Source organism: Perognathus longimembris, chromosome 9, assembly GCF_023159225.1.
Source record: "Perognathus longimembris pacificus isolate PPM17 chromosome 9, ASM2315922v1, whole genome shotgun sequence".
Taxonomy (NCBI): domain Eukaryota; kingdom Metazoa; phylum Chordata; class Mammalia; order Rodentia; family Heteromyidae; genus Perognathus; species Perognathus longimembris.
Window position 1 is genome coordinate 68,619,159 of NC_063169.1, and position 26,602 is coordinate 68,645,760.

The 26,602-nt window shown below is 60.7% G+C and overlaps 1 protein-coding gene across 1 annotated transcript in view; it reads right to left on the reverse strand.

Moving 5' to 3' along the window:
• Window positions 1-647: 647 nt before the first annotated feature.
• Agpat4 (1-acylglycerol-3-phosphate O-acyltransferase 4) overlaps window positions 648-26,602 on the reverse strand; it is a 76,584-nt gene continuing 50,629 nt past the window's right edge. Inside the window, exons 3-9 of the mRNA XM_048354409.1 lie at window positions 16,695-16,864; window positions 7,615-7,776; window positions 6,877-7,030; window positions 4,999-5,101; window positions 2,324-2,399; window positions 1,464-1,662; window positions 648-1,128 (exon numbers count right to left, since the gene is read on the reverse strand). Of these exons, the coding sequence (XP_048210366.1) occupies window positions 1,034-1,128; window positions 1,464-1,662; window positions 2,324-2,399; window positions 4,999-5,101; window positions 6,877-7,030; window positions 7,615-7,776; window positions 16,695-16,864 (959 nt within the window). The 3' untranslated portion in view covers window positions 648-1,033. The remainder of the gene's footprint in view (window positions 1,129-1,463; window positions 1,663-2,323; window positions 2,400-4,998; window positions 5,102-6,876; window positions 7,031-7,614; window positions 7,777-16,694; window positions 16,865-26,602) is intronic.

The following is a 26,602-nucleotide window of genomic DNA, read 5'->3' on the forward strand; positions in this document are numbered from 1 at the left end:
CTGCTGAGCACCCGGGGCCCCTCCAGAGCCCCCCCCCCCCCCCCCCGCGTCCTTTCTCCTCTCTGCCGGCCCAGTCCTCGAGGCCCTGCCCACGATCCCGGCGATGCCCCGGGCGGCCCCAGCCAGTGGTGGGAGACGGGAGGCAGGGCGCGGGCGTTGTGGGGCGTGGGGTGTGGCCGCGTCCCGGGCAGCCGGCCGCCAGGGACCGGGGCTGGCGGGGCACGGCAGCTGGGAGGCCGTCTTAGGCGTTGCTGCGGAATGGCGGGGCTTCGCTTTAGCGTATTTTTAAATGTCGGATCATTCATGCCGTGTTTTAGGGTTTTTGAGGGTCAAATAATTATTTTTTTATTTCATATTTTTGGTACCAGTACCGGGGCTCGAACTCGGGGCCTCACACTCTGGCTTGGTCACCTCCGGTTCCTCGATGTTCAACACTGGCTTCTTCCGAGCGCCGGGCAGGTTGTGGAGACGCTGCTGCTGCGGGGGGGGGGGGGGGGGGGGCGAGGGGCGGGGAGCCGAAGCCGCTCCCGGGCCCAGCCCTCCCCCCCACTGGGGGCTGCCCTCCCACGCGTCCACATATCCACCCAGGCGGCGGCCCGGCCTCCTCCCCCTCCGGTGCCCCTCCGTGTAAACGCAGCACCATGACCCGGACAACACTTTAATTTTTCCTGGAGGCATAATTTAGTCGTCTTATCTAAAGCGCTTTCCAGTCTCCGGCAATCACGGTTACAGACTCAGCACCGAAGGAGAACGGGGACACCGGTCCCCCTGTGCCCCGCCAGCGGCCCTGCGGCCGGAAAACAGCCTTCGCACGGTCACGCACACACACACGGGCACAAACACGTGTGCAAGTGAAAAGAAAGCCAGAACCCGCTACATGGTTCGGGGGAGGAAACGGTTCAAGAGCATCTTCTCCCCCGTCGGGCCGGAGGGGGTGTGATTCCCGCGCGGCCCGGCCTGGGCCACCGCGGCCCGCCGAGGAGGCCCGCCGCGGCCACCGTCCTCAGCTCCCCGGGGAGCGGGTGCGGCCCAGTCAGTCGCTCGGCTTCGGTTTGTTGTCCATGTTGCCGTAGGCGGAGCCCTTGTCGATCTCTGTCACTCCGATCATCCATCGCACCCCGACGGAGGCTGGGGGGGGGGAGGGCGGGGCGTGAGTGAGGAGCCGGAGCCGCGTGGGGGGCCGCGAGGGGAGAGAGGGCGGCAGGGCCCGAGGGGGGCGTCCTGGGGGCGCGGAGGCGGCGGGCCACTGCCAGAGGTGAAGTGTAAAAGCCGCCGTGGACAACGCAAACCCGGCCTCCTCGCCGCAGAGGATCCACCCGCACGAGCGAGGCGGGCAGGGCCGCTCGGGGGCGGAGCTCCCAGAGCCCCTGGCAGGCCTTTGGGGCGGGACGTGGCTGTGATTGGCCGGGTGCCCCTCGAGGCCCCGCCCGCCCCGTGACGGACGCCTCCTGCTCGCCACTCACCCATGCAGAAGACGATGACCAGGCTGGCCAGCGTCATGGAGGAGCCGCTGCTGACCATGCTCACCAGGAACTGGAAGAAAGGGTAGAGCAGCAGCGAGGCCCAGAACAGCCAGTTGACCAGGGCCCAGGGCCGCCGCGGGGGCACCCGGGGCGTCTCGGGGAAGAAGCCTGTCCTGTAGTACTCCTCCTGAAAGGCATCCTGGGGCACAGAGACGGCGGCCTCAGACCCCACGCCCTCGGGGCCCCGAGACAGCGACGCCTCCCCCCCCATCCCCCAGGCTGGCAGGAGAGTGAAAGGAAGCCGCCCCGCCCCAGGGAGGTGCTGTACTCTGGGTGCTCAGCACGGGAGCTAGCTCCCATCGTCCTAGCTCGTCCGGAGGCTGAGATCTGCCGATGGCGGTTCAAAGCCAGCCCGTGCAGGGAAGTCCACGAGACTCATCTGCAGTGAACCCCCAGAAAGCCGGAAGTGGAGCTGTGGCTCAAAGTGGGAGAGCGCTGGCCTTGAGTGACAAGGCTCCAGAGCAGCGGCAGGCCCTGAGTTCAAGCCCCAGGATCGCCACACAATAAACGCAGGGCCCCCCGACCCTGTGGGCGCCTTCGGAGGAGACAAGCCAGCCAGGGCACGGCCCTCGGGAGCGGCTCCGGGGAGCCGGCCCCCGACTGGGCAGGTAAGGGGCTCTGGCAGGCCTGCCTGGCCCCTCAAGAGCGGGTGCTGCTTGCTCTACACGGCTTCTGGGCCAGGCCAGCGTCTCCATAGCTACAGCGGCTTCCGGTCACTGCTAAGGGCCGGAGGCTGGAAGCGCGGCCGGGGCTGCTCCGTGCCGGCTGGCCGCCCTCTCTCCCGGGAGGAGGGCACCCACCTTTTCTTGGTAGAGCTTGTGCAGCCAGGCGGAGCACTGGTCATCGTCCTCCGGGATGTCCTCCATGGGAATCCGCCTGCAAAGGCAAAGAGCCGCTAGCTAGGAGGGGCCGCCCGCGGCCCACGGTGCTCAGCTCCGGCCATCAAAGACCCCGGGGCCGTGCAGAGGGGCCTTTAGCGCATGGCAAGCCTGTCTCGGCCCTGGCACGCGTGGGAGATGCCGCCGGGGGCTGGGGTGCTGCCCTCTTCCGTCGTCCACCTCAGAGCCGCCCCCCAAACCCAACGTGCGCCTCCCCCGGAGAGGACGGCGCTGTTTCTTCGCCGATGCGCAGCAGCTGTGCGTAGGACGGCAGGCACCGAGGCGCACGCCTGTGATCCTCGCTACTCAGAAGCCGAGACCTGAGGGGCGCAGCCCGAAGCCGGACCGGGCAGACATGACAGTGAGACTCGGCTCCAAGTAATCACCAGAAAGCTGCAAGTGGAGTTGCAGCTCCAGTGGTAGAGTGCCAGCTTTGAGCAAAACACCAAAAGCAACAAAAGCCCTAAGGGAGCTGAGTTCAAGCTCAGTACTGGTGCACACGCGTGTGCGCGTACACACACCTATCCACGTGAATCCCCACGTCGGCCAGTCCATCAGCCACGCAGGGCTCCTGCTGCCGCTGGGTGCGGCCCGCCCAGCCGCTCTTCTCACTCGGGGGCAGCAGAGGCCTGGCACACCGGGGTTGGCGTGGCGAAACCAACACATCTGGGGCTCCCAGTCGCCCTGCACCCCGGAAGCCACCCCCAGATCCCACCTTGGCTCTGGGACGGGCACGAGCGAGGGGAGACGTCGGGCCGCCCCCCCCATCCCCAGGCTGGGGCTCTTGGGGGCTCATCATTTATGTGGACTGTGTCTGCGGCTCGGCTCGGGATGAAGTCTGGGAGCTGCCCACACGCGGTAGCGTATTGGGGGGGGGTGTCTTCCTGCAGGGTGCCGTGGCCCCCAGTGGTGCTTGTGCGCTCAGGCTGCCTCTGAGGCCATGCCCTTGCCGGGATCGTGCACGCACATTCCCACACAGCCATCCGTTCCTTCTCTTTTCCCTCCTGTCTGCGGTCTGCGGCGGCGCCATGGGGAAAGGCGGCGGTAATAATGGCAGTGCTTCTATTTTTTTGGGGGTGGGTGGGTAGGAAAGCCAGGTAGGAGGTGAGTGGACTTGCTCTGCCAGTCCCCAGAGCCATCTTCCCAGGAGCAAGCTAGCATCCTGGGCGGGCTGCTGGCCCCGCCCCGGCCCCCGAGGCCCGGCACGCGCGAGGCTGGGCAGCCCGGCCCCCCGGCCCGAGCTTCAGGGAGGAAGAGGCGCAGCTCAGACAGACACTGCTGCTGCGGGGCCCGCTCGGAGGGATCCTCACGCCAGACAGCGACCGGAGTGTGCAAATCACACTCGGGATCCTCACGCCAGACAGCAACCGGAGTGTGCAAATCACACTCGGGATCCTCACGCCAGACAGCAACCGGAGTGTGCAAATCACACTCGGGATCCTCACGCCAGACAGCAACCGGAGTGTGCAAATCACACTCGGGATCCTCACGCCAGACAGTGACCAGAGTGTGCAAATCACACTCGGGATCCTCACGCCAGACAGCGACTGGAGTGTGCAAATCGCGCTCGGGGTGTCCTGTCTTCGGTGTCTTTCAATTCTGTCATTAATCTTGGTGACATTCTGGATAGTGCAAGTCAGACCTGCTATAAGCTACAAGTGGGTGAGGGAAATGGACGTACCTACTATTTTGTGGAAGTGTTTTCAATAAAATCTCAGCCAACAACCTAACACAGAAGTAGACACTGCAAACGCATTCTCCAATCCCTTCTAAGCTTCTTTCTAAAGTACGTACGTTATTGCCCATGTGTATTTCTTTAGAGCGGACTCATCTTCCCACACAATAAAAAATCACTTTAATATTCAATCCTCAGGGCTGGGAATGTGGCCTAGTGGTAGAGTGCTTGCCTCGCATACATGAAGCCCTGGGTTTGATTCCTCAGCACCACATATATATAAAACAGCCAGAAGTGGCGCTGTGGCTCAAGTGGTAGAGTGCTAACTTTAAGCAAAAGAAGCCAAGGACAGTGCTCAGGCCCCGAGTTCAAGGCCCAGGACTGGCAAAGAAAAAAAAAATCAATCCTCAGGTGACTGGCTGAAATGCAATCTCTCCTTGTCCACCCAGAGCCTGTGATAAGAAGCAGACGGGAAGCCAGTGCCGGCTCACACCTGTAATCTTGGCTACTCAGGAAGCTGAGCTCAGAGGAACACAGTTCAAAACCAGCTTGGGCAGGAAAGTCTGAGACTCTTATCTGTAGCCTCCCAAAGCCAAAAGTACAGTTTGTAGCCCAAACCAGCCTTGAATAGGAAAAAAAAAAAATAAGGGACAGGTCCCAGGCCCTGAGTTCAGCCTCAGTCCTGGCATAGAAAAAGGGGATCAGGGAGCAGCGGGAAGAAGGGCTTCCTCCGATGATTCCCAGACCTAGGATGCTCCTCTCACTTCCTAATAGGAACACAGACTACAAGCACGCGGAGCCCGAAACAGACTGCAAGCCAGAAGGCGTTAGCCACACCCCTGCACGGAGATCGCTGGGTCACTTGGGATTTATCTACTTAGAAATGAGAGCTTTTTCTACAAATCACATGGCGCCCACTTACCTAACATAGCAATCGGCATGGTATTTCTTTCCGTTTAGGACTCCCAGCAGTGTTGGGTTTTCATTATTTCTGAAATTGAGTGTACAGTCATATACAGCTGGAACTACAAAAATAAGACAAACACAAAGCAGTGTACACGGGTGAGCCCAGTCTGTTTGGTAGATAAACACCCTGCACATTCACGTCACTAACGTGTCTACAACGTCACGGGGCGAGCGCAGATTTCTTCTTCGTGCTTCTCTGTATTGTGCGGTGCGCTCAAGGCACAGGCATCATTTGTGGGGTGAGAAAAGCCCAGTATCACCTAGCAACAGATGACAGCATTTTCTAAGGTCAGAGCAGCTCTAAAGCAATACTGCAAGCCTGAATCCAGGCCATAATGACAACGGTTTGCAACTTTCTCATAGGCAGAGCCTGTGAAGGTCAACCAACGCCAGCTTTAAACAACGGCAGACAGATAAATGAGTCCAAAGTTTGTGATCTAAGAGCGTGTCTGGATTGCAGAGGCAGAGCCATTCTATGAGCAGCGTTGCCTCTAGAAGAAAAAGAAGACAGCTCTAACCCTAGGATAAGATCTCGTCTGGCAAGACCGTAAGGAATTAGAATCACAATCAGCCGGAACAAGGCTGGGGACGTTTTCTGCAGCCCGTGGTTCTATTCAGCGCTGAGCGCAGCGCCTGCCTTGCCGTGGGTGGGGAATCGCCGCTGCAGCTGCAGGACCTGCCTCGGATGAGACATGCACATCGGGGTGCGTGACGGGAGACTCGAGGAGTGGACCCCGAGGGCCTCTTCCCGCCAGGGGGGAGGTGTAGAGTCAGCTGGGGTGGGTCTCCGGCCGTGGCGCGGGCGTGGACGGGCTCCCTGCCCTCCCTCCCGGCGGTTCCTGTGCCGCCCAGGGGCTACAGTGACAGCCGTGGGGACGCCATGCAGGGCACAGTGCACTGCTCATCTGTGCGAGCCAGCCCTCCACAGACGCCCCGACGTGTGCAGCCGCTACCCACCACACAAGCGTGTGCAAAGGAGCCAAGGTTCACACAGGAGAAAATCGCCGTCCGTTTCTTCTACCCGCTACCTGACCACAAGCAGAATCGGCAGGTGTGCTGTCTCTGCCGGGGGGGGGGGGCGGGGGGGGGAGGACAGGGGTCCCTTCCGGCACTGGGGCAGAGGGGGGGCCATGCCACCCCCCCAGAACACGTCAGGAGACAACTCACCCAGGCGTACCCTCGGAGCCTCAGCTAACTCCGTGGCACTGAACTGTGGGAGAGTTTGGGGGCTTTTGCCCTGTACCCCACAAGGCCAGGGAGCCAGGAGCCGCGTGTGACCCGGCCCTACAGACGGGACGCGGCCTGGCCTCTCGTCACGGGCCGGAGCACAAGTCTCGGGGAAGGTCTGCCTGGCGCTGAGAGACTCCAGAGACGGGACACTGGGCGGGATGGGGAGGCCAGCGCCCCCCAGAGCCCAGGGCCGAGGGTGGGGATGCGGGACACGAAGGCCACACGGAGGAAGGAGGAAGACACGTCCAACAGGAAACAGGAGGAGAAAAGAGAAAACCGGGCTGCCCGCCAGGAAGCCACAGGCCAGTGGCCGCTCGTTTCTTCCGTGCTGACGGATGGTCGTTTAGGGCTCGGGGCAGATGGGTCAGCCGTCCAACAGACGGGCGAGCAATGCCCCCCACGCCCCGTGAGCCCCGTGGCCAGGCTCAGAGGGCCCCGCTGTCACACCGGGACCGCCCGACAGAGGGCTCCGTGGGCGCGGGCTGGGCATCGGGAGGGGCCCGGCGGGGCGCTGACCTGCCCGGTCCCCCGGCCCTTCGAGACCCTAACCCAGCTGGCGGGGGCCACGGGCCGGCGGGGGAGGCCCGGGCCGCGGCGTTCTTACCTACATCTCTCAGGCACCTGACGGTGATGGCGAAGCCCTTGGTGCGGGGCAGCAGGTGGTGCTTGAGGCTGGGCAGGCCCTTGGCCTGGGCCACCTGCATGCTGATGTGGTGCTTCTTCTCCGTGAACCGCGTCCCCTCGCAGTGGATCAGGAACTGCAAGGCGGGAGGAGGAGGTCACACGGAGCCTCGAGGTCACACACCGGGGGAGAGGCCGACAAGGACGATGGCCGCCTGGGACACCCCTTCCCCTCCTGGGGTCCCCGGGAGACTGAGATGAGCTCGGACGAGCCCCGACCCGACGGCCCCGGAGCAGACCCGTGCGGGGGCAATGCGCCCCTCCCTCCGCTGGGGCTGAGGGGGGGCCGCCTCCTCTCTTCCGTAGCCTGAGAAGTCTGCACTCTTCCTCTCGTCTCACCCCTCCTCTTCCTCCCCCCCCCTTTATCCTCACCACGGAGCAGGTGGGCAAGACCTCGTGCGGCCGGCTGGGAGGCCCACCCCACCAACATCTGAGAGGCCTTCCTCAGTGTCCCCGGAGCCTGACACCTTCCACACACGTTGCCTTGACCCCCACTTCTCCTGCCTCTGAATTCTTTATTCGGGGGAGAAAAGCCGGGGCCCGGGACGGGTGGGCGGGGTCAGGGGTTCAGGGCCAGGGTCCCGGGGAAGCGAGGCGGTGGCCGGCTCACGGGGCCCCGGGGCTGGCAGGGTCCCACCGCCCGGGGGCCGCGAGTACGCACGAAGAACTTCTCGGGGTAGTCGCGGAGGCGCGCGAGGCTGGCCGCCACGGTGCGCCGGTCCTGCTCCCACTTGCGCGTGCAGAAGATCATCTCGGTGAAGTACCACATCCAGCCGATGATGGGCACGTACGCCAGCTCCTTCTTGGCCAGGACTTTGGAGTTCTGCAACGGAGGGAGGAGCACAGGGGGTCCGCGGGTCTCGAGGGGGCTTCGGTGGTCGCCAACGCCTTCCCGGGGATTCTTACCGAGCGTGCTGGAGAAACGCGCGGCGCGGTTGTGTGCGGCCGGTGTGGGCGGCTTGCCCCGCAGATCCCACTGGGCGCAGGCAAAACCCCCGCCCCGCGGCAGGGCGCAGCGCGCTCACGGGCCCGCGGACCCCAGGACCCCGGGACGGCGCTCGGGCTGCCGGGGCCGGCTGGCGGGCAGGGTGGCGGCTCTGCCCAGGTCCTCGCTCTACTCATTCCTCGAGCCCGTATCCCGGCGGCGGCAGCCACCGCCCAGGCGCCCGCGGGGCAACGTGCCCACGGCTGGCACAGTGCAGAGGAGCCTGGGCTCCCGGGTCCTCAGGGCCCAACCCGGGTCCCCGAGTCCCCAGCGCTAGGGGGACCTCAGACCCGCTCGGGCCCCGCCAGGCTCGGGAGGGGAGGGGCGCTCTGGGCCTGGTGCCACCCGTCCTCGACCTTCGCTTGAGGAGCGAGTTGCTTCACCCCGCGGGCGCAGGTGGCTGTGGCAGCCCGTGTGTGCGGGGGACGGCTGTGTGGCCGAGGGCCTCACGGAGGGTGGGCAGCGCGGGAGGAGTCAGGGCCGGCCACGGGGCCGGGCCGGGAGCCTGCCCTCGGTCCCTTCCTCCCCTTCCCCACCCCCCCGCGGCCGGGCACAGCACCACCACCGTGTCGAGACCGGCATGGAGACGCTCTCCACTCCACGGGTGTTCCAAACAAACCTCTCTCCCCTCCACCCTGGGGCACACAAGGCACAAGCACCTTCTAACAGCACCCCGTCATCTTCGACGGGTTTTGTTTGCGGTACAAATCCAATAGGCGAATCTGAGCGTGGGGGGAGGACTTGGGAGGGGGGAGGGGGGCCTCCCCGGCGCTGATGGGGTGTGATTCAAACCAACAAGAGTGGGCGCCCCTTTTACAGTGATGACGCTGAGGCCAGGGCCACACAGCACAGGCTGATCACCCGAGGAAGACGGGGATGCAGCCCAGGTGTGTCTGAGGCTGTAGGGTGAAAAGCATCCGGACCCTGGGCAGAGCTGCGGGGGCGCCAGCCTCGAGCAAAACGGCTAAGAGACGGTGCCCAGGCCTTGAGTGACAGCCCTAGTGCTAGCATGTGCACGTGTGTGTGCATGCATGCGTATACACACACACACACACACACACAGAGGTCTGTCTGTATTTGATGCTCCAAAGGAACAGAGGAAACCTTGCTTCATGTATTGTTTCAGCATTAAGATCCTGGATATCACCACCAGGCTACATTTTTTTTTTTGGCCAGTCCTGGGCCTTGGACTCTGGGTCTGAGCACTGTCCCTGGCTTCTTTCTGCTCAAGGCTAGCACTCTGCCACCTGAGCCACAGCACCCCTTCTGGCCATTTCTGTATATGTGGTGCTGGGGAATCGAACCCAGGGCCTCATGTATAGGAGGCGAGCACTCTTGCCACTAGGCCATATCCCCAGCCCACCAGGCTACATCTTGAGTCAATTATGTTTAATAATAAGAGACTCATTAAAATACCTCCGTAGAGACCCTTCCCTCGGCTGAAGATATTTCGCTTGTTTTCCTCTCCTTGTGAGCAACTGGGGAAGCCAGTCCTGACTTCAAGAGGGCTGCAGCAAGGCCCGGCCGGCCGGGGGACTGGGGTCAGCCTGCTCAGCCCCCCTTACCGAGCGTCAGTTTCCGGGCTGTCACACAGACCCGGGTGCGTGGCTCCAGGCGTGCTGTAATGACGTCACCGCGTGGGCGCCGACGGCGGCTCAGCGCTGGGAAGGGCACGCGCACGTGTTCAACGGGGTGGAGCGGGGACAGGTCTGGGGGCCATCACGACCCACCCGGTCGCCACGCGTGACCCAGTGGCAGCAGCCGCCGACTTGATAACAACGCAGACACGCCACAAAGAGCACGTGGGGTCGGGGTTCTTTGCTCACGGTCCCGTGGGCCCCGATAGAACGCGAACGCGAGTTCACTCGCGGGGTGGACAAGAAACAGCGTTTAAAGCACATGCTGGGGAATGACATTGCAGCTGCAAGCAGGCAGCACGGGGGGGGGGGGGGGGGGGGGGGGAGGGGCCCAGCCTGCAGGGGTCAAGGTCTCTGAAGTGTGTTTGCATGGGTGTGTGAGTGTGAGTGTGCGTGTGTGAGAGAGAGTGGAGGAGGGGGCTGGGAATTGTGCCGCCACCGCTGTCCAGTTCAGCCAGGGCGGGACCCCGCGGCCCGGGTGCAAAGCGAGCCCCGGGAACCTGGAGTGGGCGCCCTGGCTGCTGGGTCACCCCGCGGACCCTGTGTCGCAGCAGCAGTAGGAGACGGCGCCGAGATGGCCGGGAGGCCTGGGCCTCGCCCCGGAGGCGGGGCCGCTCCCCGCTGCCTGGCCCCTGACCCGGCCCTCCGCTGAGACCCGGGGCCGGGCCTGCAGTCGCGGGGGCCGGAGCCGACAGGGGTCCCGTCCAGCCCCGCTCCCCCCAGCACCGGGTAGGAGCGCCAGAAATCTTAGCTGGCCGGCCTCCGTTCGAGGCCTCCGGGCTTCCGGCCGCCGCGCGGGGAGCCCCGGTCACGCCAGCGAGGTCCCGGAGGGGGGGGGGGGACTGGAACCGACGGACAGCAGTCTGCTAGGCGCGGGCCGAGGCGCTCACCGCCCGGCCGGCGTGTTTGCGTCGCTGCGGCTCCTTGGGGCCCCTCTGTCCAGCCGGGCCCCTCAGACAGCCGGTGGCTCAGCCCCGCGTCCACCCGCGACGTGTGCGCCCCACCCTGCCCGGCCACTCCACCGGCTCCTCGTGTAGACCAGGCTCTGTGCAGTGCTGGGCACGGGAGGGGGGGGCGCCCCGGCCTCCAGTCTGCGGGGGGGAGAGGCTGCCCCGAGATCTCGCCAGCCGCTGCACCCCACGCCCCGCGCCCCAGGCCAGGCTAAGCCCCTACGGGGAGTAAACCACAAGAGGCAAGTGTGTGTGTGTGCATGTGTGTACACGAGTGTGAGTGTATGTGTGTGTACTGCCACAAGAGACTTCCTTCGTGCCAACTAGGGCAACACAAGTGTGCTGCTTGCTCCCAGCGCCTTCTTGTCTCTGGCTTTCTCCATCCTCTGATGCCCAAGGGAGATGCCGGGGACAGGAAGCTACCAGAAAGTTCTCATGAGCCCCCAGAAAAAAAGGAAGGGTGAGAGAACTCACCTCGCACACGGGCAAGAACGGCCCATCCGGGCTTGCTCAGCGTGGGGGGGGGGGGGGCGGGCCGCTGGTAAAAGCTCCCAGGGGGCAGAGCGTCCTCAGCCCCTCCCTCCGTCTCTGCACAAACGCTACACTCTCACAGACGAAGCCGCTGCGCGCACTTACTCTGAGATAGGCATCTGAACCTGGGTGCCCGACTCGTTCTCAGCACTTAGGACTCCCAAGGATGATTAACTGAGGATCAGAACAGCCAGCAAACGCCCCCCCACCCCCCAACCCGGCCACACAGACGGCGGATGTAACAACCAAGGTTAAGTTCACATTCAGAGACCCGCGCCATTGCTGTTTTGCCAACGCTCTTTCTCCCCGTCACCCAGCCAGAGAAATGCACAGTCTGGACAACGCAGGGGGAAAAGAGCCATTTTTGACAAGGCTAATTTCTTTCTTTCCTTACTCTCCTTCCTTCCTTTCTCTCCTTCTTTCCTTCCTTCTTTCTCTCTTTTTTGTTTAGCGTGTGTGTGTGTGTGTGTGTGTCCATCCTGAGGCTTGAACTCAGGGCCTAGGTGCGGTCTCTGAGCATTTTTGCTCAAGCCTAGTGCTCTCCCATTGGGGCCACAGCTTCACTTCATGATAGCTGGGTAGTGAACTGGAGGTAAGCGACTCACAGGCTCCCTGCCTCCGCTGGCTCTGAACGGCGATCCTCAGATCTCAGCCTCTGAGCAGCTAAGGTTACAGGATCACAGCACTCCTCCCCCTTCTGGTGTGAGCTGCCGGTACCGGGGCTTGAACTCGGGGCCCGTGCTCCCCCTTGGGTTTTACACTCAAGGCCGGTGCGCCTGAGCCGCGTGAGCCACACCTCCATCTCCAGATTGTCCTGCTGATTAACTGGAGACACAACTCGCACTGATTGTTCTGCCTGGGTTGCCTTTGAACTCCGCTCCTCAGATTTCAGCCTCCTGAATAGCTAGGACTGTGGTCACAAGCCGCAGCATTGGGCCGGAGGCTGCTTCTTACTGTGTCCTCTTATCACGTACCTCGGGGCACTGAGGCAAGGCTGGGCGCTCACCGCGGAGCACCTGGGGCGGCTCTGCAGGAAGTTCCCTGGCAAGCACCTCTCAGGTATGGGTTCTGAAATACACCCATGGCCTGATCACCACCACCACCACCACCACCACATCACCAGAATCCTATGTTCAAAGAGTCAGGGCACAGCTTTGTGAGGGACTTCCAGTCCCCTCTGCTCCTCTCTCTCCTCTTCCCACCGCTCTCTGTAACAAAAATGTCAGTCTGCCTCCAGGCTAGATACATTGTACAGCCTGAGTACTGTTTACTAAGGGGGGACAGTGAAGCTCTCCGGCCACTCGTGTGGGGGGCTGGCTGTGCGGGCCTGAAATCCTGCTCTCTTCCCTTGACTTCAACTCTTTTTTTTGTCTTGTTGTTATGCTGATACTAGAGCTTGAACTCAGGGCCTTGAACTCAGGGCTTTCTCTGCCCAAGGATGGCGCTCAACCACTTAAAACCACGTGGCCACTTGCACAAGTTCACTTCCAACAAATGTGATTTGACTAAGTGAGAAAGCCGGGCATGGAGTCTTGGCTAGCGGGGAGGTCAGGAGACCCAGACCAGCACGGGCAAAGTCAGCCAGACCTCATCTGAAAATACAAAAGAATTACCCCACGTGCTAGGGGTGTGGTTCTGGTGGGAGAAGACTTGCATAGTCAAAACCCTCAGTATCACAGGCACACGCCTAAAGAGCGATGGCAGGGGCCCAGAAATGGAGGGACAAAGGGAGAGCGCACACAGCAGCGGCACTCACCGGACACTGAGTTGAAAATGAGCTGTGCGACTTACAGGTGAGGTGGGAAAGACAAACCCGGAGACGGTGAGGGAACGGGTGGTGTTATCCAAAAGGAAATGCGCCCCTCACCTGACGCGCGTAACGCTAACCACTCTGTATATCCTCTGTACAATAACAATTTACAAAACAAAACTCTGCGGTGAAGAAAAAAAAACAAAGCAATGGCACGTCGCTTCTAAGTTCCAGGAGAAAAACACCGGGTGTGCGGGGCACGGGTGGCTCCCACCTGTCATCCTAGCTACTCAGGAGGCTGAGATCTGAGGATCATGGTTCAAAGCCAGCCTGGGCCTTGGACTCAGGGCCTGAGCACTGTCCCTGGCTTCTTTTTTGCTCAAGGCTAGCACTCTGCCACTTGAGCCACAGCACCACCTCTGGCCGTTTTCTATGTATGTGGTGCTGGGGAATCAAACCCAGGGCTTCATGTATGCGAGGCAAGCACTCTTGCCACTAGGCCGTATCCCCAGCTCCCTCCATGAAAGTCTCACGTCCAATAAACTACTCAGAAGAGGCCACAGAGCGCCGCGGCTGGGATGGGAAAGTGTTAGCCTTGGGCGCAAAGAGGCTCAGGGTCAGCGCCCAGACCCAGAGTTCAAGCTCGGTGCTCACTCTTGCTCTTTTTACATTGTGTGTCCTAAAAGAAGGGGCTTCCCTGTCGGGGGGGGGGGGGGGGCCTGTGTCAAGGCCGACGTGACAGGGACGGAGCCCAGGACGGAGCCTCAGGCAGAGGGAGCACGGTGGAGCCTTGGGAGGAGCCGTCTGGCTGCCGGTGTGTGAGGCCCCTGGGCGGAGCCCGCCCCCAACCCCCCCTCCCCCGCCTGGACTCCCCCCCCTTGAGCAGAGGCCCTCCGCGGCGAGCCTGTGGCTTGAAGCTGCTTAGTTTGGGGCTTGTCACGCAGCCAGACACACATCTTCTTCGAGGATCTGAAGGCAAACCTCCCTCCAAGACTCTGAATTACCCTCCGAGACACCACCAACCCTGCAGACAAACACTGATCATAGTCATTATTATTACAGTCAATTATCATGACAATTACAATTAATAATTACTACCACAGTTCAGTGCCACACCCTGAACTATTATTATTATTATCATCGTTCAGGGCCTAACTGCTCAGAGACTTGACAACCCGACTTAGGCAGAAATCCTCTACTAAAGCACGAGGATACGGTACAGGGGACTGGAAGCCTCAGAAACCTTGGCCCGGGAGGCTCTAGTCCGCCCTGGCGCCCACGGGCCATGTCCACAGAGGTCACCGGGCCACCGTTGTCCCCAGGGAGGAAAGAGTCAGCCTGTGTCTGGGACACCCCAAGTGTAGACTTTGGAGCCCTAGCCTGCCATAACAATCCAGGGTAGACTACTAGACTGACCGGCAGCCACAGAAGCCAGTGGGGCTTGGTGTCTTCACAAGATCGAAAGTCGCTGTTTACAAAGAATTCCATCACCCGCTTTCTCTTCAACCCACATAAGCTAGCTCGTTTACCTTCATTTCGACTCATTTCCCCTTGTGCCGAGGCAGAAGAGGCTGAGAAACACCTGCCTGGATAGGAGCCTTCTCAAGCTCCTCAGGCTCCGTGAGCCATTGTGTTATTTAAATAAGCAAACAAACAAAAACAGGTTTAAGGTACTCCTGCTGCCGGGCACCGACACCAACGGCTCACACCTGTAACCCCGGCTACCCGGGAGGCTGAGCTCTGGGAGTCACAGTTCAAAGCCAGCTCAGGCAAGAAAGTCCTCCAGACTCTTACCTCCAACTAAACTCCAAAAGGAAGCTGGAAATGGAGGCGTGACTCGAGCGGTAAAGAGCTCGGGGACGGTGCCCAGGCCCCGAGTGCCAGCTCCAGGGCCTGCACGTGCACACACATACACACACGCGCACGGGCACACGCGTGCGTGAGACTGACCCTAGTGGTGAGTGTGCAGCGAGGGACACGCAGGGGGCGGGGGCTTCCCTGGGCTTCCAGCACGCGGGGGTTGCCTTGGGCCTCAGCCCCCAGGGTAGGTCCAGGAGACCCCCGGAAGACACGCTCACGCGCGCACGCACACGCACACACACCACCCAGAAGGAATGAACAGAAGTCAGGAAGACACTGGCGGCCGGAGCCCATCCTCGCCTGCCCGAGGAGCCAGGCCCACGCGGCTCGGTCTCCATCTTCCCTCGTGACGAGCGCCGTGACTTCGGTTCTGATGGGCTACCGAAACCAAGTAAGGGGCGACTGCCGCCCGTGTCGGTCTGTGCTGTGCCAAGCTAAGCTCCGGAACGAACGGCCTAGAACCTCCCTTCCCTGCACCCACGCAAGCCGCGGCTCCCCTCACGACGCCTGCGTGGCCGCCGTGGCTTGAGCTCAGCGAGGAGACACAAGCGCACGCGTGGCGCCTCGACGTGTGAAAGACAACGAAGGCCAACCCGAGACGCCGGACCCGAGGGCAGGCCCGCCCCGCCCCGCCCCGCCCCGCGCGAGCCAATGGAGACGCCGGACCCGAGGCCCGCCCCGCCCCGCGCGAGCCAATGGAGGCGCCGGACCCGAGGGCAGGCCCGCCCCGCCCCCCCCGCGTGAGCCAACCAGACGCTGGACCCAAGGGCAGGCCCGCCCCGCCCCGCACGAGCCAATGGAGACGCCGGACCCGAGGGCAGGCCCGCCCCGCCCCGCGCGAGCCAATGGAGGCGCCGGACTCGAGGGCAGGCCCGCCCCGCCCCGCGCGAGCCAATGGAGGCGCCGGACCCAAGGGCAGGCCCGCTGGACCCAAGGGCAGGCCCGCCCCGCCCCGCGCGAGCCAACCGGAGGGAAGCCGCCTGGGTAGCGATCCCGATTTCTCCCTTAGGGTTGCCACGTTCCAGGGCCCACGGCGATGGGCGTGCGGAGGGGGACTCTGCCGGCTCAGCCGAGCCGGAGGTGGCCCAGAGCAATTAAAAAGATAACCAGAGCCGCCCTGGACCCCAGTCTGGAGTAGTGCAGCCAGATGGCCCTGAGCAGAAGGCCCAAAGTCCACTGTAACTAAGGTGTTTTGAAAGGGAGGAGGGTGCTGGTGCTGGCGGCTCACACCTGTAGTCCTCCATGTGAGGACTGCGGACTGAAGCCAGCCTGGGCGGGAAAGTCTGTGAGACTCTCATCTCCAACTAAGCACCAAAGGAAGAAAGTAGCTGAACGTGAAGCTGTGGCTCAGGTGGTAGAGTGCCAGCCTTGAGCACAGACGCTCAGGACAGTGCCCAGGCTCTGAGTTCAAGTCCTAGAACCAGTACGAAAGGAAGGAAAGGAGGGAGGGAGGGAGGGAGGGAGGGAGGAGGGAGGGAAGGGAGGAAGGAAGGAAGGAAGGGAAGGGAAGGAGGAAAGGAGGGAGGGAAGGAAGGAAAGGAAGGAGGGGAGGGAAGGGAGGAAGGAGGGAGGAGGAAGGAAAGAAGGAAGGGAGGAAGGAAGGGAGAAGACGGGTTGGCACTGGTGGCTCACACTTGTCATCCTAACTAGTCAGGAGGCTGAGATCTGAGGATCATGGTTCAAAGTCAACCCTGGCATTGAGACTGCCATCTCCAGTTAACCAGCAGAACACCTGGGCCGTCAGTGTACCCACATAAAAATAAGGTTGGGGGCGCGGCGTGCGTCCATTCATGGGTGTTTCTGTAAGAGCTGAACGGACGGACCGCGAAGGGCCACGCGAGCTGTGGAGTGCGTGGCCCGTGCGCGGTGGGCGCTGCTTGCTCCCTCTCCTCGGACGTCAGCCTCGACTGCCAGCAGGAAGGAGACGGCAGTGACTGTGCACGCGGCCCTGCGCAAGCCCTGCCGGCGTCTGCAGACCCGAGCGAGGCCCGGCGGCTGCGTCCCAGTGGGGTGCGGGCTCCCACTTACCCCCAAGATCCCAAAGCGCTCGGCCAGACTCCAGCCGCACAGAAAGTCAATTTCAAACTTGTGGTTGAGAATCACGATGGCGTTCTCCTTCCCGAAGTGGGAGTAGGCCCTCGGGTCGGTGAAGAGCGTGCATTCCGTGCCTGACCACCACTCCAGCAACATCACCAGCTCTGGAACAAACCACAGGACAGACAGACGTTCACTTCACCGCTCCTGAGACCCGGGGCCGGGCTCCCCCCTCCCCGTCGAGAGACACACTGACTTGTAGGGAGAAAGTTCTACAGGGTTCCGGCCTACCTCCCGCTTGTCAAAGTGGGCTACAGGCGGAAGGAAAAAACGAGAAAGAGCTCACAACCGTCTCCAGAGAGGCAGAAGAGGCTTCCGGACTGCGGTGGTTTAAATCCCTTGATTAAGTGCTCTGGGGAAAAGGAAGCCAGGAAGTCTGGATGGACAGAGCGCCCGAGCCCTGGCGCCGTACAGAACTCCAGACATCCTGGCGACGACCACCCGGTGCATCACAAACGCCATCGCCTAACTCCATGGCCACCGTCTCGCTCCTTGGACGACACCCAAGGTGCGAGGAGAGGACACGGGCTGGAGCACTGGGGCAGGCGGGCGCAGAGGGGCCACCCTGGGGCGTCGGGAGGACGGGGCACCTGTGCAGCTCCGCAGAGCGGTCTGGAAAAGGGACGTGTGTGGATTTCTTCCCAAGAAACAGGCCAAGGAGGACCTGCCTATCCGTTCCATGACTGGCACTAGGGGGCAAGAACGACAATTGCCGGGGTCACCCAACCCTGGCTGATCCTGGCACCCAGCAAGCAGCGGGCACAATGGTGCTTTCTACCAACCACGAGAAGCCCTAGCACCCACAAGAGCTCTGGGAGGTGGAGGTGAAAGCCAAGTGCACAGAGCCCCCTCTACTGCCCGGCAGCACTGCCTGGGGGGTGGGGGACAGCAGCGTCCCTACGGCAGGGCAGGAAAGGAGGATGGCCTGCCGGGAAGAGGGGGGGATGACTGCCTTGCCCAGGGAAGGGGGCAGGAGACTGGGGACAGATTTCTCAACACACCTTGTCCGAGAAATAAGGACGACACTGAGAGATGGCATACACATTAAATTAGGACGGTCAGCAAGGAGCCTGCAGGTCAGCAGACGAGGACCTCGGTGAAGAGCCAACCTTTTACCACCATTATATACTGGATAATCTTTTCACACACACACACACACTTCTGTGGGCAGAGGCAGGTGTGCTGAGACCCATGGGAAAGTACTGTGAGACTGCAGGACCGGACCTGTGATGAATGATTTCATCCTACGGCGGAAGTCGCCGGGTGCTCTCAACGAGCCGCCCAGCAGCCTCCAATCTGCATTTTGATGCCTCACTTTGACATGTGGGAACAGAGAGGCCAGCTGGGAGGCCTGACAAAGGTGGTTATGGGAGCCGGTGGGTGGCGAGGGCGGGGGGGGGGGGGCAGGTTGGACAGACAAGCAGGGAGAAGACCACGTTCTTCCCTCATCAACTGGCTGTCCACCTACAACTCAAGTTCCAAATCTTGCAGACCCGCAGACTCCCACTTCTCCTCTTTCCTTCTTTTTTTTTTAAAACCAAAAGATTTCAAATTTCTTTTAAAGTCACAATAAACACAACTCTACAGACCTCAGTGTAAGGAGAATTTAGATGTTCACAAAGTATAGAAAGGAAGAGGTGAAATTCTCCAGGATGGTTTTAGAATGGAGTAGCCAGCCTAGCTGAAACTACATTTCCCAGAATCCCTTTCTCGCGTGCTTCTGGGCAGGGGCAGCACTAGGGAAGCAAGGAAGGTGGGAGGGAAACGGCTCTGTTTTGCTGGATCTGCTGACTCACTGCTGTGGCTGGAGGCACCTTCCGGGCCTGCACCTGCTGCTCCTCCTCCTCCGATGCCATCCCAGCTTCCCCGCCCGGCCAGGCCAGGCCACCCACCCCACCAATGCTACCCGGCCACCAGTGCCAGGCGCAAGCAGAACCGACGCCGGTTCCAGCCCCTTGTGGGCTGCAGCAGGTGCTCAGCACTGCAAACCCCTCCTCCCTGACGGCCAGCCCTCTGGACACCAAAGCACCGACAGCAGCCAGGCAGCCTCGGCCTGCCTGCCCGGAGCCCGCCGGTTCCCCGTGGTGGGTTTCCTCATCTGCGCTCGGCTGCTCCTGCCTGAGGCCCTCCTCGGGGCTAACCGCGGTGAACCGGATGAAAGATCTGGAAGTCTTCTAGTGCTCTTCCTGGGCAATCACACACATACAAGCACGAGCACTGCATCGTAGGTGCAATACAAGGCACCGTTGAATCCCTAGAGAGGCATCTCTCATCCCGTGTTCGGCACATGAAATCGTCATTGCAGGTCAGAAGTAGCCAGAATGGCAATGTCATAAGGTGCCCCACGACGCTGGCCAGCAGCAGAAGGTATGGGTGTCACGTGGTGGGTTTAGCCATTTTCCCGTGCTTTAGCATTTCCCTTGTTTTTACTGTCACCGATAACACCGGGATAATATTTGGAAATGCAGGTCTTTATAAAAAAAATTGTACAAATGCAGCAGTGGTACTCCCTAGATGCGATGTGGAAACTGAACTATACAACCTGCGGGTGGGGAGAGAGGAAGAAACTGGGAGGGAGTAAGGGAAGGGGTGACATTGTCCCCAAAGAAGTGCGTTCATCATCTGACTTATGTAACTATAACTCCTCTGTACATCACCTTTATAATAACAATAAAACACATTTTCCCTAACAAAGATAAGCCCCCAAATAGAGTCATGGACTAAGGAGCATACATATTTTACTTTTGATGAATACTGTGAACTTAGCTTCCAGAAAGTCCTCCCTCGTCGGAGCCTCCATCTCCCGTGTGCCAGAGGCCCCCTTCCCGTTGCCTGGACTTGCCCTCCACGCTCTAGGAGGGATTCCGCGGAGTAGGGAGGAACTTGCGTCCCCCACGTGGTGACATCCCGAGGCCACATCCAGGTGGTCTCTGGTCCCACCCTCCACACGGTCGCTTTGCCCCTCACTGCCTGACCCGCCAGCTGCCATCTGGGTAACTGTGTGTGATTCCCAGGCACCTCCGGGAGCTCGCTCGCTCCCGCGTGGCTTCCGCGCCTGAGCTCAGCCAGTGTGTGTGTGTGGGGGGGGGGTTGGCTCTGCCAGCGCTGACTCGTGTGGCAGTCTGTCGCACCCACAGTCGCCACCGCCCCTGGTGGCAGCAGATCTGGGAACTGATCTGGCTCGCTGCCTCCCACGAGACGCTCTGCTCAGCTGTCGGAGGACGGGTTTCTGGAATCTGCCATGTACCGCGGCAAGAAGCTACAAAAAGGTGTGTGGACAATCGATCCTAACCGAGGATGTTAGGCAACTCTCAGATGTGTACGCACACACACACATGCACACGCACGCACACAGCAAGGCAGAAAAATGAACAAACTAAAGAATAAAAAGTTCATTTTGTTTTGTGGTCTCCGGCTGCCTCCTGGGTCTCAGGGAGCGGCCGGGCATGCGGCGGGGCCAGGGGGGGTGGGCGGGGGGTTCTCCTCTCCGCCTGGTGCATGGGTCTGACATTGCGAGTGAGGACGACCTGGAGCGGAGGGGAGGCTGGTCTCTCCGCGCCCTTGCCTGCTTCAAACACAGGTCGCTAGCTTGAGCGTCTCCCGTCTGCAGACACGGAGCCATCTGCGAGGTTTCCAGCGCCCCTGGCAGGACCAGACTCCGCACCCAGGCTGGGCCTTGACCAAGCGTCACACGCGGCTAAGGAGCCGTCCTGGCCCGCCTTGCTACGCTCTCAGGCTTGCTCTGGGCAGGCATTCGGTGTGAGCAGCCAACTGTCCGGCTCTCAGGGCTTAGGCTCCGCCAGGTTGGATGGGGAGCCATAACTCGGTTCCCCCAGGAAGAAGGGAGCTGGGCTGGGCTCAGGTGGCTCAGCCTGTAATCCCAGCTACCCAGGAAGCTGAAGATGGCAGTTTGAAGCCAGCCCCAGGCAAGAAAGTGGACGAGACACACACAGGCCCGGAGTCCACTTCCAAGCAGCCCTGGATCTGTCCTTGGGACCCCCTCCCCAGCCGCGCACCCTGTCCCGGTGCAGACGCCGCTGACCCCAAAGAGGGGAAGCGCCTGGGCCAGGCAGCTGGGGACTCCAGGGCCCCACCTTCTCCCTGGAAACTCCAAGGTCAGGCTGAACAGGCAGGGCAGATGGAAAGGGATGGGGGTGGGGGGTACCCCCAAGGTTCCTGCTCACCCAGAGCCCACAGGGCTGCGGCCTCCTCCTCTGCCTGTAGTCAGGCTGGCAGAAGTGGGGTGGAAAAGCGCCTCCCAAACGAGGGAGCCCAGATTCCACAACCCAGAGCTTTGTGGCCTGGCGCAGGCGTGCTTGTCGTTCAAACCCGCAGCCGCAGGCAGAAGGGCCCCCCCACCCCCGTGGAGATGGGGGTCGGCGCCTCAAAGAAGACCGGCGGTTTATCACACACTTCCTCTAATTTTAACAAGGACATAATCACACAGGGAATCACATGCCAGCGGGGATGGAACGAGAGCGTGCAAAGATAATAACCCAGGCCGGAAACGGAGCGTCTCCCCCTGCAGCCGCCCGCGTCTCTCAGCATTCACGAAGCGCCACGCGCTGGGCCCTGCCCCCAAGCAGGAGCACGGAACCAGAAGCAGGGCCCCCAGGGAGCCCGACACCCTTCAGAAGGAAGGAAACGGAACCCCGTGGCACCCAGTGCCCCGAGTGCACCAGACAGTCCCTGTCCAAGACCTGTCTCATCCACTGCAGACCCCCAGGCTCTCCCGAGCCGGCCTCTCCCGGCTCCCTCCAGCCACAGACCCCACTGAGCCACCACCTCCCCAGCAAGCCGGGCCTCTCCCCCCTTCCACCACCTCCCCAGCAAGCTGGGCCTCTCCCCCCTTCCACCAACCACACACCCCACTGAGCGCGCCTCCTCCCCAGCAAGCCGGGCCTCTCCCCCAGCATCGTGCTCAAGCCCCCCAGAGCCTCCCTCGCCCGCAGACACTCCCCACACCTCATTTACTTGGCTACCCTCTGCCATTTTATCAGTCTATTTATTTATTTATTTTAATGCCATTATTAGCACTTGAACTCGAGGCCTGCACCTCGGTCCCTGGGGTGTCTTGCTAAAGCCGAGGGCTCTAGTGCTTGAGCCGTGACTCCCCTTCTGGCTTTCGGGTAGTTGGAGATGGAGTCTCATGGCCTCTCCTGCCCAGCCTGGCTTCAAATCTCCATCCTCAGCTCCCAGCGTCCCGAGCAGCTAGGACTACAGCTGTGAGTCGCTGGCTGCCACCAGTGTTCCTAACCCCTCCAGGGGAAGCTCAGGCGGGGCGGCGGGGTGGGAGGAGGTGGGTGGGGCGTGGGGGGTCGGAGGAGGTGGGCAGTGGGCGTGGCGTCGGGGGCCGGAGGTGGGCGTGGCGTCGGAGGAGGTGGGCGTGGCATCGGGGTCGGAGGAGGCGGGCAGCGGGTGGGGCGGTAGGAGGAGGTGGGCAGCGGGTGGGGCGTCAGGGTCGGAGGTGGGCAGTGGGTGGGGCGTCAGGGGGGGGTCAGAGGAGGTGGGCGGAGCTTCGGGGGGGTCAGAGGAGGTGGGCGGGGCGTCGAGGTCGGAGGAGGCGGGCAGCGGGCGGGGCGTCGGGGTCGGAGGAGGTGGGCGGGGCGTCGGGGTCGGAGGAGGTGGGCGGGGCGTCGAGGTCGGAGGAGGCGGGCAGCGGGCGGGGCGTCGGGGTCGGAGGAGGCGGGCAGCGGGTGGGGCGTCGGGGTCGGAGGAGGCGGGCAGCGGGCGGGGCGTCGGGGTCGGAGGAGGGCAGTGGGCGGGGCGTCGGAGGAGGTGGGCGGGGCGTCGGGGGGTCAGAGGAGGTGGGCGGGGCGTCGGGGGTGTCAGAGGTGGGCGGGGCGTCGGAGGAGGCGGGCAGCGGGCGGGGCGTCGGGGTCGGAGGTGGGCAGTGGTGGTGCGTCGGAGGAGGTGGGCGGGGCGTCGGGGGTGTCAGAGGAGGTGGGCGGGGCGTCGGGGGGGTCAGAGGAGGCGGGCGGGGCGTCGAGGTCGGAGGAGGCGGGCAGCGGGCGGGCAGCCCAGCCAGGAGCTGGGTTCCGGCGCTGACGGCGATGGGATTTGCGGTGGGAGACCCTTATTTGCAGCGATCCATCAGGAAGCTGGAAGTGAGGCTGCAGTGCAAGTAGCGGAGTGCCAGCCCTGGAGACCCCGAGGTCCTGGCCCTGGCACACACGCAAAACAAGCACGAACCCCACGCAACGTGCAAAGGGAGGACATGCTGTAAAACGTCATCCACTTACTACTCCTCTCGCCCGGCCCTCCTTTGGAATATAATTGGGTTTACTTCAAAATTCAAATGTATTGTTTACAGAGAAAGACAAATATATGCACATTATATATACATACATACATACGCATGCACAGATCTTTAAGAAATTTGAAAAGGATAAAAAAATTAAGATGCTAAAATATACACAGTTGCCAAAACAATTCTTCAGGGCAGAAATGCAAAGGAGAAACTGTCTGGACGTGGTTTGTTTTCAGAAACCTTTTCTTCACATGAGACATGGTTTCCTAATGTCAGAATTAGTAATTTAGACTCTAGGAAAACAGGACCGAAGTGTTCCATAAAGCAACTTCAACCAATCAGGGTAATGTAAACAGTATATTCTTCTATCAAACTTGGGGGTCTCGTGGGGCAACCAGGATGTAATTCTGAAATCCTGACACCAGCTGTTTGTAGAGACCTTGTCCTTGGATTTTCCTTATTGAAGCTCCCAGGTGAAATCCAAGATACTGAATTAAATCTGAATTTCAGATCCAAACTGAAAAAAAAATCACTTATTAGCCTAAGGATGGACCTTGCTGTGTGAAATGGAAGGCGTATTTGCACTATACATCATGAGTCCTGCTCTACTAGGGGGTGACATGTACTAACACATGGTCAATGGCTTACCCGAAATTCAAATGCAGCTCGGGATCCAGAATTCCTGTTTGTTGAGTCTAGATCTGAGCCCTTAATGACCCAGCAGTAACCATGGCAACAAGCAGGGATGTGGCCGGCAGTTACCATGGCAACGGGCACGGCTGAGGGATGCCTGTGGCTTGAGGAAAAACAGCCTTTCCCTGGAAGGAGGGCTCTCCTAGACCTCATTTCCTACCAGCCTGGCAGCAGTGCACATCCTACCACACCGGCGACAAGCGCAAGGTCACCAGCCTTCCCAGGCCAGGTCAGCTCAGCCCCGGCCCCCCAGAACAGCTGCCAGAGGAGGGGACAGTCCGTCAGTCCTCTTACCCTGTGGCCTCGGGCACACACAACAGCACATCTGTGCTTGCACAAAATTCTAGGCTCTCAGAGGCCCCTCCTCCACCACACCGTCTTCCCAGCGTGCCCCGGGGCCTCCCCCAGCCAGCCCTGAAGCCACAGACCGAGCACAGCACTGTAGCCGAACCTTAACTGCTGGCCACCTGGGGTTAGCAAGACCAGGAACCCGGGGGCTTTCGGTCACCTTATCTGGCCTTGGGGTGAAGGCCAGAGCGCAGAGGAGGCTGGAGGCAGCACTGAAGGGGCGCGGTACATGGCTCGGGGGTCTGGCCAGGGCCAGGGAAGGGCAGGGGCGAGACAGGAGGAGCGGAGAGCACGCGTGGGGGGAGGCGGTATTCACTGCGCAGGCCTGGGCCCCGGCTCGCATCCGGTCAGTTCCCAGAGCTCGCGTGCTCCGCGTCCCAGCACGACCGGGAGGCATGTGGCTAGTGATGATGACCCCTAGTTCCACTAGCATGCCTCTTATTTTCCTAGACACCCATAATGCACACGCACCTCACAACTGATGTCATCTTAGAGTCCACACAACAGTTTAAAATACATTTTTAAAGGAAAACCTGGAGGCCTAATCAAGTTGATGCCATTTCGATGAGCTGTACACTAAACATGGCCATGCGATTGGGGAGAACTGGGCGTCGAGGGTTCCGGGAGGGCAAGGGGGGTAGGGTGGGGTGTGAACCGCTTCTGCGTGATGTCACAGTGATATCATATCAAAAGCTGCAGACTGCCAGTCACAGAGGGAGCTCTAAAGGAAACGGTGGGCTTCCGGGTGCAATAACACACCAGCACTGTACTGTGCGCGTGTGTGTGCGCGCGTGCGTGCGCACGAATGTATATGAGTGCAAGGGAAACGAGGGTCCCTGCGTGGATGTGGATGTACGACTGTATGCATAGCATGTGAGTGTTACATGAGCACATGTGTACACACGTGTGTGCATGGGCAGGGGCGTGTACAACAGCCAGCTCTATCTTCTGCTCACTTTTCCTATACTAACACCACTTACTCAAGGGGATGGGGCAGGGTGGCCCGATTCTTTTATATTTCTTCTTCTTAGAAAAAAATATTAAAAGCCGCGTGTAGTGGCACAAACCTCGAATCCCAGCATTCAGGAGACTTAGGAGCAGGATTATGAGTTCAAGACCAGTTTAAGCCACATAAAGAAACTCTGCCTCAACAAAACAAATTATTCTTCTTCTTTCCTCCTCCTCTTTCCCCTCCTCCTCCTCTTCTTTTTTCTTCTTTATTTATAGTACTAGAAACTCAGGGTCTTGTACTTTCTAGGCAAGTAAATATGCTCTACCACTGGAGCCAAGCTCCCAGCCCTTTTTGTTTTTTTTTAATCTTATTTAAACAGGGTCGCGCATTTAAGTCTAGGCCGGTCGGACTTCCACCCTCCATGTCCAGATTATTTGGTTGAGATGGTATCTCACTAATTTTTTTTGCCTGAGCTAGCTTCAAACCAAGATCCTCCTGCTCCCTCCCAAGTAGCTGGGATTACAGGTGTGAGCCACCACGCCCAGCTAATCTACTAGGAAGACAGCATTTTTTTTTTTTTTTTTTGCCAGTCCTGGGCCTTGGACTCAGGGTCTGAGCACTGTCCCTGGCTTCTTCCCGCTCAAGGCTAGCACTCTGCCACTTGAGCCACAGCGCCGCTTCTGGCCGTTTTCTATATATGTGGTGCTGGGGAATCGAACCCAGGGCCTCGTGTATCCGAGGCAGGCACTCTTGCCACTAGGCTATATCCCCAGCCCTGAAGACAGCATTTTTAAACGTTAACAATTGTATTCCACATGGATAATGTATTTATCAAGTACTTACTGTGGGATCTGCATAGTGACAGATGTGTTGTCAACGATGCCTCTCGGGTTAAGTGTGAATAGTAAACTTTATGGGGGAGAACGCCCAAGTGCAGAGGACTTAACACAAGCACCCAAGGACACAAAGCTGGTAGGTATCAAAGTCGCCTCCAGTCGGGGCTTGTCAGACTTTGGATCCCCCCTTCTACCCCACCCCCCACAACACAGAGTGTACAAACACTTACACTGTGAGTTAGGAGTCTGAAATATTTAAAACAGAATGTGATACTTCGAGACTGCTCGAAGCCAGGAAAGTCTGCCTGAGTAACGAAGACGTTGCTCCCGAAAGGCGGCCGGGGCCCGCTCAGCCCCGCGCTGCCTGTACTTCACGTCGCGGTGCTGAACAGAGACAACCCCGCTCCAGACAGGGCGGGGTGTCACCCCCCCTCCAGCCCGAGAGGGGGTGATGTCAGTCAGGCAAGACTGTCCACGCCGGCCACAGGGCCGCCCGCAGGACTGGGTAGCTAGATGGCGATCGCCCTGGAGGCTAAGCCGCAGCAGTTTGACTTGCGTAGACTGCCATTTGGGATATCTCCAAGGAACCGCCCGAATCCCAGCTGTGGCGGGGCGGCCCTGCCCCTGGCCAACGGCGCAGCGGGTCCGCTCTCCCGCACCTGCCGGCCGGGCCGGCCACGTCTCCAGCGTGAAAGCCTTCAAGGTTCCCAGCGGCTTCTTTGGTTTGTAACTGCGTGTGTTCATTCACTCGCTTCCCTTTTCT